At 43.5% G+C, this 11,103-nt stretch overlaps 1 protein-coding gene across 4 annotated transcripts in view; it reads left to right on the top strand.

Moving 5' to 3' along the window:
- FHOD3 (formin homology 2 domain containing 3) overlaps positions 1-11,103 on the top strand; it is a 640,284-nt gene that overhangs the window by 513,920 nt on the left and 115,261 nt on the right. For all 4 annotated transcript variants that reach the window (XM_019540836.1, XM_019540820.1, XM_019540847.1 and 1 more), the window contains one exon: positions 9,066-9,200. In XM_019540836.1, coding sequence (XP_019396381.1) covers positions 9,066-9,200 — 135 coding nt within the window. The remainder of the gene's footprint in view (positions 1-9,065; positions 9,201-11,103) is intronic.

Here is an 11,103-nt window from a genome sequence, read left to right as displayed (position 1 = left end):
TTTAAAATTGGGGTGTGTGTCTTGAATAAGAAAACTGATTCTGAAATGTTTGGTTAAAAGAAAAAATCTTTTTTTCCTTTCATTTTGCCTTCCCCAGATAAGATGTCTGTCTTGTTTCTCTGTGTGTGGTATGTGAGAAAATATGCTAAATAATGATATAAGGTACCTTTATATTGCTGTCACACAGGGAGTGGTAATAGGATAGTTATACTAGTAAAAAAAATCATATAGTTAAACAGGCTTAAAACATTCATATAGACCCAGTTTTCATGCTGAAAAGTAATAACATTTTGTGTAAAGGCCTTGCACCACTGGAAACCATTGCCCTGTATACCTGCTGGTTCAGTACTCCTGTACCCCGTTTTTGCTTTGGCTTATGTATAGATTTCTAGCTGGCTTGCAAGGTTACCATTAGTCAGTTCTCTTTTTCTCAAAAGAAATATTAATCAGTGGTTTTAACGCTCTAATTTTTTCTGTATTTTCAAGAGAACTTTTTTACAGATTCCCCATATAATGTTTAGTCTGTTTGCAAATTGTTATAGCAACATGCTTTTAAATTTGCTCTGTCATGTAAGGAGACATAATACACAAAGAACATCCTTAACTGTGAGAAACAATATGGCTTTTGGCAGCTCAAGCTCCTCTTTTGTCTCTTTCAAGCCCAGGCAGTGGATTTGCTATGTCAGAGCCAAGAGACATTTAGAATTACTTAAGGTCTATTTTAGACTAGTAGCTGTCTGGTATTATTCTCCCCTCATAATATTTGTATGACTGCAGGATCAGGAATGTTTTCAGAAATGGATAATTAGTGCTTACTTATTAGGATTATTGATGATCCTGGCCCCAGTTATGTTAAAGAAAATCCTGAATATTAATTTTTTGATCTAAAAGGATTTCTTCCTCTAAATCCTTCATTCTTTTTTTTAACCTTCCATTATGGATATTACATTACAGACATTTACACAATGTATTCTTTGCAAAGGTAAAATGAAATCACAGATTTGGATCTATCTGATTAAATTTTAAAATTCCTGCTTTCCTAGCAATGAAGAAAATGTGTCTATTGAGGCTGAATATTTCAGTGATTAAATCTGCAGTGCTAATCCCCACTTTGCTAATTAACAGTACAGTACTCGGAACAAAAAGCCCTGGCTGGGGCTCCTCCATCTCAAGGCACCCTGCACCCAGCCAGCTGTGACTAGCTGGCTGGGGCACACAGTACCTCAGTGTGGGGTCTCCACAACATGCAGAGATAGGGGAGTGGGCAGCTTTGGGCTGCCTGCTCCCTAATCTCCACATGCCACTCCCCGGCTGGCCAGGGCATAGGGTGCCACCTTCCCCCACCACCACAAAACAGGGAGTGGTAGAGCCCCTGCACTGAGGCACATAGAGATGGGGGAGCAGGCAGCCCTGAACTGGCTGCTTCACTGTCTCAAGGCACAGTGTGCCTCAATAGGGGGGCTCCACATTCCTCAGCACAGGGCTCTGCAGTAGAGCCCCCACACTGAGACATGTAGAGACACCCTGAACCCCAGCCAGTTAGGGAGCAGCTGGCTGGGGCACAGGGTACCTCAGTGCAGGGCTCAGCAGCATGTGTCTCTACATTTTTTCCAGCGCATGTCACTTTGGTGTGCTTTGTGCCGCTTTTCTTCGTGGTATTTTTTGGCTACCGGGAAATCCCAGTAGCAAATTTTGCACTGGTGCTGCAAATTAGCAGAGCCATGCATGAATTGATGTGCAACTCTTGTGGTTTGTCGTGCCACAAAAAGTTTTGTAGTGCCACAAACTGCCCATGCTTACACATCTGGCTAAAAAGCATATGTAAGCACATGCTTACACATCTGGCTAAAAAGTTCAAATAAAACCATTTTTTACCATTTTCAAATTCCCCCACTTTTGCAGTGCAGAGTAGAACCATTAGAAGATGAAGTTTAAATAAAGTAGGGGAGCATCTACTCATTAGCATGCATCAGCTGTTCTACAATAGCTGTTACCTCTTCATGAACCTATGGTGATACAAATTAGCTAAACTTTGACTCTGGATGAAGTAAGGTTACACCTGGAGCAGCTTTGCTACTGGTACAGACTCATACAGATGTAACAGTTGCATCATAGCAGGTTAAATAAGTATCCTTTGGTACAGTTGTTACATCTGCCTATACCCTGAGACCCCAGTCGGCTTTGAGACTTCAGTGTGTTACTAGAGTATAGTTAATAACAACACATTGAGATCATTTGTTAACTTCTCTCAGTCATTAACCATGGTCATGTTAGCCTATGTTTGTTTGCTAAATTATGTTAGCAAAAGAGATACTATATTTAGCATCATAGAAAAATGGCATTTTGATGCGAATCTCATTACAGGCAGTCCTCAGACTTACAACACAGTTAGTGCCTGAAAACCGCGTCTGAAGTCAAAACGTTGTAAGTCAGAACCAATTTTCCTATAGGAACACTGTTATAAATGGGAGATTGGTTCCTTTACGCTGCTTAATACAGCTGTGTCCAGCTGGCAAGTCTATTGTGGTGAAAAGGGAGGAGGGAGGGAAGGAGCATGGGGGGTCAGATCAGTGCTTCCCTCAGTGAGGGAGGAACTGGGGCTGGGCTGCAGCAAGCACTACCAAGCTGGGGCTGGGCGGGTGCAGGAGTGAGCTGCAACTCATCAGGGGAGCATGGGGAGGGAGGGCAGGGTGGCTTCCACCACTGCACGCTGCTTTTCTAGCAATTCATCTGGCAGCTCCCACTAGTGCTTCTGCCTCTTGTCCAGGAGGGAATGGGTGTGGGGCGGGAATGCACCCCCAGATCTGCACAGAGTACGGCATGCATGGTTGGGGCTGCTCCAGGCTAGTGGTGGTGTTGCTGGGAGCAAGAGCTATGCCCTTTCTGCTGGGGTGGGTTGGGCAAGGGACAGAACCACTGCAGTGCCTCTGGACAAGCAGTGTGCAGTGGTGGGAACTGCCCTGACCTCCCTATACCCTGCAGATGAGCCATGGCTTCATCTCGCAGCCTCCCTACCCTGTCTCAGTGAGCAGTGAGAGGGCATGGCAGGATGTGTGTGCCCCTGGATCAGGGTGGGGTGGGCAGTGGGGCAGGAGCTATGGGGGGGGCTGCAGCCACCCAGAAATTTGCTGTAGCCCCTGCTGCCCATCCAGAGTGCAGCCTGATGCAGCCCTAGCCCCTGCCCCAGCCCCACCCCATGCAAATCCAGGGGCACACACCTCCCCTATGCCCTCCCAGACAAACAGCGGGATCAGCAGCACAAACCGCCAGACAAGCCACTAGACAAGCAGTGAACAGCAGCAGAAGTCCCCATCCCCTGCATGAGCTGCAGCTCAGTCCCGCACCCATCTGGCCCTGGCTGGACAGCACTTGCCTCAGCCCCAGGTTCAATCCCTCCCTCATCGCAGGGGCCTTGATCTGCCTCCCCCCTTCTCTTCCCCCTCCCCTTCCACCACAATACACTTACCAGTGGGGCGCACCTGTATCAACCGTCATGAAGTCAAAACCCGTGTTGGGGGGCGGCTAAACAGGGTGTCAATTTATAAACGTTGTTAAGTGACATTCGTTGTAACTTGAAAAGTCATTAAGTCAAGGACAGACTGGATGTACATTCCAGATCTTACTGTCTTGTTCTATCTGTTTCTCATGCTGGCTCAGTTCCAGGTGCATACCAGCACAAAAGCTATACCTTCATATAATGTTGACATCTACTTTTTCTAAACATCTCTTTGAATGGTACATTTTGTTATACAAGATTGGCTCTGAAACGTCACCAAAATATGTTGCATGGAAGCAGCATGTCAAGGAAGACCAGGGAGCCCTCTTCCAGGTTCCAGACAGATAATGTAGCACAAAACTTACTGCTTATAGTAGAGTTTGATAGAATTGTATAGGTTCTAAACTAGAATATTTTAGAGCCCAGGAGCTGGAACAACCAAACATCCATGAACTAAAGCACTCTACATATATGTGACAGTGGTCAGTAGTGCACACACTCCAGAGAGTGTTTTATGTCTTCACAGTAAATGGTAGGGTGATTATTACATCATATCAAGGAAAACCAATTACTGCTCTAAAAGGCTTATGGTTTGAAGCTTGACAGTAGGGCTGTGCGAAGCTTCGGTTGCTGATTCGATTCAGCAGAGATTCAGCCTGATTTGGAGGCCAAATCTCCAAATTCAAATCAAATCATGAGACCCTTTAATTTCTTCAAATCGATTTGGAGAGATTCAATGATTCGGACATAGACACAGCTTCAAATGTTTTTTCTGTATATCTCAAGGTACCAGGTGGCTTGTGAATACTGAGTTGGTGGGGAGGATGGAGCATCCCAGGGGAGTGTGGTGTGGTCCCCAACCTGCTCAACAGTGGACCCGGAAGTGGACCAGAAGCACTTCTGGCCCAGTTCTAGGTTCGCCATGGAGCGCGCGAAGGACCCTCCCCCCAGCTCGGCAACGAGTGCCTTCTGGGTCTGGGGGGCACCCGAGGTCCCCCCACAATCCCCCACACTTGGTGGTGGACCCGGAAGTGGACTGGAAGTACAAAGTTGTCCACAGTTCAGAGATAGGTGAACTGGTGTGCGTGTGTGTGGTACTGATTTGTGCCACGTGCCAAGCACTTTGGGAAGCAGGCAGGATAAAATAATATGTCTGCAATTGCTACCTTTTTCTTAATCAACCATAAAATAACTGTCAGACAGTGACATTTTGAGTTAAATGTTGTTGACTTGATCAAATCCAAACTGAGCAGCATACTGTATACCGAGTCGTTACATGTTTGACTCATTCTAGGAATTTAGTCAACATTCTTAGATGCTGTTATTATAACTGTAAAATTGAAACAACTGTTGTGGTTATTAAGTTCAAAAGGCTTCTCATACCAATATAAAGCATGTGATGCCACTATTTCCTGGTGGGTACAAGAATATTCAGGACAGACATTAGTAACAGTCCCTTGTGAAGGAATGAGTTCCACATCTTCACAGAAGACCCCTGTTGTTCTTTCGGTAAATGTTATTATTTAACTTCATGGTAATGTCCAAAGGCCATTGTGTAGGGGTCCAATCTGCTGTGTGATGTACAAACATGTAAAAAAAAAAAAAACCCACACAAACAACATCTCGTCCTACCCCTCCCCAGAAACTAGATCCTGCTCAAAGAGCTTACAGTTTGCCCTTCTCCCTAGGTTTTCTTCAAATGTTATAAGTCATAGTGCCTAGATTCTGTATCACAGGCATTAAACATACAGCCCACAGGCCAGATCCAGCAGTAGATCTAGGTCATCCAGCCAAAAGCCTTGATGGTGGACCTTCCTGTGGCAGCAGCCAAGCACCTGGGCAAGACCCACAACTCTGGAGCCCCAGCAGCACCACTGGAAGAAGCTCAATATCACCAGTGCTTGACTGCTGCAATGAGAGCAAGCCATGGTGCTTGCTTCTTCCTTCAGAACTTCTGGGACTCCAGCATCACAGCCCTGGCCTAGGTTCTTGGCAGCTAAGCTGGTAAGAGCCACAGAGCTAGATCGCCAGCACCACCATGGCTTATTCCCATGCGGGCAGCCATATAGTCAGGCAGGACCTGCAGTCCAGGAGCCACTGGGTCCCCAGAACTGTCCAGAGCAGGCACTGGCTGGATCTAGTATGAGGGGTGCAGGTTCTGTGGGCATATGGGGCTGGCCCTATACCATCTATCCAGCCCATGGACTGGTCCTGCACCACTCTTCTGGCCCCCAGGGCCAAATTAGTTTGACCCCCTCCCCACTGCTCTAGAAGCTAAGAGGGTGTTAAGCAATTGGATGGAACATACATCAGTGCTAACCTGATAGGAAGCAGCCAATGTTCACAGTTTTGACATCTCTCTCATTTCATTTCTAAGTGTTTGCATGGGGACACACTGCCCAGTTTTCCTTTCCTAGAGCAGTCCAGGAGCAATATACTGTGCCCATATTACCACATTAGGTGTCAGAGATCTAGCCTTTTGAATCTTAATATATTGCTGCCAGTATTTCTGCTGACAGCTTTTTCTCTGGCTGTGGATTGGAAGGTCAGAGTTCAAAATCTGTTTAAAATGCGTTCAAGGAAAGATTTACCATGCAGGCGTGACTATGAGGTTAGTCTTTTCATAGTGTTGGGTAATATTGGAGTTTTTTATGGTTTTGACTATGATCCAGCATTGATATTGTAGCTTCAGCAGAGTGCCAAAAACAAGGCTTACAGGATATCAAGTTTTATACCCCCTTATGTAATGTTTATCTGGGTGGGATATGACATATTGAAATTCAATTTATTGAAATTATACTTATGCTGACTCACTGCCAGTGGGGGTGAAACAGCCATCTTCTCTAAGACTCCTGTTTGGATAAACACAGACTTGCAAGAAAGACATCCAGCCACGGGCCTCCACACAGGTCTGGAAATTTGGCATTGAAGGAGCAGTGGCAGCATTAATTGCAGCTCTCCTGCTGTTCAGTTTCTGGACCCTGAAGGCCAGATGACATGGCCCTGTGTAGCAGGCTGCCCCAGCACTCAGTGAAGCCAGTGCATAGGGTCTCTCTGTGGCCAGATCCAGTACATGGGGATGGGTTGTATGCAGGGTCATACTGGCTTGCAGATGGATCTGGCATGCAGGATTGCATCTGCACTTATTCCACATGTGGGATCTGGCCTGTGGACCAGCCCCATGCCTCTCATCCATCCCATGGAGCCAGTAGGTGGTTCAGTATATGGCCCTTAGAGAGGCATGTATGGTAACTGGAAGAAGAGAACCTGAGTTTATAGAAGCAGTGTTAGTATCTTCTCTGGTGTATTACTAATTTAGTGATTTTCAATAGTTTGGGCAGCTTTTACCTGCTTTTTGGAAAAGGGACATTTATTCTTTAGTGAATGCATCTACACATGCAATTAACACGTAGCAGTAAACTCCAGTGCAGTTTGCCTGGGCAGAGCACATTGAGCTGGGGTGGAGCAGCCCCAGGCTGGCAGGAGGTCCAAGGGGTCAACATGCTGCAGAGGGGCTACCTGGGGCACAAGGGTGCTACAGTGCAGGGCTAGCCACCAGGCAGCCCCCACATCCTAGCAACCCCATGCCCCAACCAGCCCCAATCACAATCTACATGTGCATTTCAGTGCACATACCTACTCTACTGTAGGATAGTGCTTGTCCTGGATAGTACTGTTCTACAGTAGAGTTAGTTAATTTACTGGACCCTAATACAGGTGCATGTGTAGATGGTGACACTGTATTGTGGAACTAATTTGTCAGCTCTACAGTAAATCTCATGTGTAGTTGCACCCAGTGTGTGCTAAATATTTCATTTTAAAGCTCATGATACAATATTTTTAGGAGATAAATAAAGGCTTGTCAGTGTACAAAAGATTAATCTCCTTAACCATACACCTAGTAGAGGTAAAGCAGTACAACCCTACAATGTGGTTTCAGTTATACTTGTATAAAGCGTCTTCATGGTAGTGTAACTTATTCCTTCAGGAGAAGTGGATGAGCCATGCCAGTGCAAAGCACTTTTGTGTACTAATGATTGAGTTCACACTAGAGGGTATTTACATATAATTAAATCTGTAACCAAGGTCATTATACTGAAAAAAAAATTATGTGTAGACCAAACCAAAGACTAGAGAATTCTCATGTGTTTTCAGTGAGGATTACTTGTTTAATGGTATTCACAGACTATGGTTACTATGCTACTTAGCATCAAAGTCAATATCTGAGAAGCCCTCCAGCGTAGTGACAAACCACTGTTTTTCATTCTTGAGGAAAGGGTTTGTGTTACTGAGCTAGAGACTTGCTCAACTGTGTTTTTAGATTGCATTTTAAAAGATGTGAAGAAAAACTGTTAGAGATATACTACCAATAGCATAGCTTATATCTACTGCATATAGTATACTATCCAGCAGTCAAGTCCTAAATCTGATATGGCAATGTTAAGCCCTTTTTTGCTTTTTAATGAAGTGGTGTTGTAATCAGTAGCATTTTCTCTATGTATTTGACTGATCAATTCCTGCATTTACCAATAAGGGATTCATCCTGCTATTGCAGCAAGTGCTGTTGGGAACGTTTTCAGCTGGTAGGCCAGAATGACTGAGCTGAGCTGTAAGGTGAACTGGCACTAGAACCTGGCTACCACTGCTTTTCCCCACTACCTGGCTGCAACACTGGTGAAGCACCCATGTGCAAGATAGGAGAAGCTCTCAGACATAGCATGAGCTAAGCATCCCACTACCCAGCCATGTTAGGGGGAAAGCCCTACAGCTCCAGGTCAGATCCAGCCTCTGAGCCATAGGTGGCCAATCCCTGACTAAGACTATGAAATTGTGATCAGTTGATTTAGCAACATTATGGAAGATATTAATAAGCCTCATCCTGAATGGCATTCAGATTCCAACATGCATAGAGATAGTTAGCCATATTAGTCTGAAGATCGGCAGAAGGTAGGGCAGGGTGGCTCCTTAGAGACTTATTGATTCAGAGAAGCATGAGCAGTCCAGTCCATTCCTAACAGCTGCCAAAGTATGTTGTTGCTTATGAAAGCTCATGGCTCTGAATCAGATAGTCGCTAAGGTATAAACCTATACAGCCTTCTGCCAGATTCTAAAATACAATTCTGGTATCTTCTTTTAGTTTTACTCCACTGTATAAAGGATTCCTTAGGCATGTCTGATGTATCTGCTTTAAGTATCATTGCATAATATGTATTTGAAAGTGCTAAGAAAGTGTTGCACTTTGTGATTTCAAAATCCAATTTTTCAGGACAAACTTTTGGTTAGATCTATTATGAAATATACGTGGTTGGTGCAATATTTCAGCTGAGATACATTAAAGTGGATTTGACTTGTGCCTCAGAAGTTTAGCAATTAACATAAATTTTATCACAGTTCAAACTAGCATTTAGCAAGGACGTATTATGTCAGTATGCTGATATGTCTTTGTGTGAATATTTCCAAGTTCCTCCATTTATCAGAAGTACATTTCTTGCCTTGTGATTGTTAACAGTTTTTGTCAGTGTAATCAATAAAACTGGCACTGTGAAATGTGATCCTCTTTGGTTTTCAGACCAGCATTAGGTGGTCTCCTTACATCATCTTATCGGCAGCACCAAGAGTCCTTGGCAGCAGAGAGAGAGAGACGACGTCAAGAGAGAGAAGAGAGGTTACAAAGGATAGAGCGTGAAGAGAGAAACAAATTCAAGTAGGAGACCATAATACTTGCTATTTATTTGTTGCCTTAATATAACACATTTCAATCAATTGAGAAATTAAATTACAGAATATTTTGTGCATATAAATATATTTTGCCCCTTAGATTTATGTGTTACTGTAAATGTGTTTAAGAATTAATTTATTAAGCAAAGTATTTCTTGGCTAATAAGCTACTGGAATTGCTAGCTATTTGTGTTTCCAGCCAGTTATACTGGCTGGATAGCTGCACAGGCCAAGATTAGCTAGTCAGTCCATTCTCTCTGAAACCCTAAGATCTGTAAAGTTTAGGGTGTGAGGAAGGAGATAGCTCTGTGTTTTAATTTTTTGAAAAGTAAAATAATTCACCTTGTGTGAGCGTATGGTACTGTCTGAAATAGTTTACCTCCAGCCCTAGAGTATTCAGATTTGCATGAAACAGGTACATCAAAAATACCGTACAAACAAAATATGAAGTCTGATCCAAGTCCCATTGAAATCAAGGGAAATGCTACCATTGATTCTAGTAGGCTGTGTATCAGATGCATAAGTTAAAATGTATATAGATCTCTCCTGAGAGGGATCAGACCATTTCTCAAGTAAATAACGCATACAAATCTGAAATTCAATGTACTTAATAGGGGGTTTTCAGAAGTTATAAAGCGGTTAAATATTTGGGGGTGGGGAGGAGATTTAAAAATTGTGCATGTTAGTTTTCATAGTTCTATGGCTGATTTAGTCACAACAGAATTTCTTCCCTGTCTCTGGAAATGCTGTATTTTCAAGCTCAGAGAAATAATATCACATTCACATTCATAATCAACAGTGAGAGGAAAAGATTTTTTTCAGAAGATAGGTTTTCAGACTAAAGAGTAAAAAGAATTGTTCTGTCACCATTTTTTTAAATCCCTAGAATACACTAGATTTGTTTTGAGATGCAGAACTGTGCATATTGTCATCATTTTCATAACTATCCACAGTGAAACTGGAAAAGAAGACAAATTCTAAGTGGTTAGAATGAGAAGATAAATTTAGAAGAAAACAAGGGACAAGAAGGGAGTAGGAGTAGAATACCAGAATAGAATCCTTGGTGGCCAAAAGCTGCCCTAGTTGTCTTGAAACAGAAACAGTCAAGTTCCAGTCTCAATCTGCTTCCAAAATCCCTTGTTCCAGCTGGTATCATATTGCTTCAGTGGAGGAGGGAGGGAGTACGGGCGGCTATCAAAAGTCTGCCAATATCCACTTCCAGAAAGGAAACTCACAGACCCAAAAAAGTCACCACAAAGTACTTGACAGCTTTACCTGCTTGAGTGAGAGATCTGCCACATCATATCAGAAATGTCTAGTGGTAGTTCTGTCCCAGGGAACCATTGTTAAGGTCAGAAAAATGAGAAGTTGGATAAAAAGAACCTGTCCCATTATAATGTGACACATGCCACTGGTCCATTAAAAACACAATTTTATAAGGAGCTGAATGCTTCCATTCCCATTGTATAACAATTCTGTCTTGCAGAGCTGGGATGCCCACCTCCCCTCTTCCCTAAGCTTTGTAGGGCATATTTAAATAAGGGATCCCCAAAGTTATAGACTGAATAGGCAGCAACTATGTGTCACTGAACTGTTTGGAAACAAAGCCACCCCAAATGACCAAGGGACAGTTCCATGAGTGTCCTTGCAATCATACCATATTTACTTGACAGCAAGATGAGTTCCACCCCCCCCCTCCCAATCAATATGGTAAAAAAGCCCCTCCTCTTGGATTTTACTACAAATCGGGGGGGAGTGGGGAGCAGAGGCTGCAGCTAAGGTAATGTCGTAGTTAATTAAATAAGATTTTTTTCAGTATGTGCAATGCAGGGTTATTTTCCATATTATGTAAGCAGTAGAAGGCAAACCCCATGGACATAGGTGTGGAA

The sequence above is a fragment of the Crocodylus porosus genome, unplaced genomic scaffold, assembly GCF_001723895.1.
Source record: "Crocodylus porosus isolate Cpor-Errol unplaced genomic scaffold, CroPor_comp1, whole genome shotgun sequence".
NCBI classification, from domain to species: Eukaryota; Metazoa; Chordata; order Crocodylia; family Crocodylidae; genus Crocodylus; species Crocodylus porosus.
This window is presented reverse-complemented; position numbering and strand designations above follow the sequence as displayed.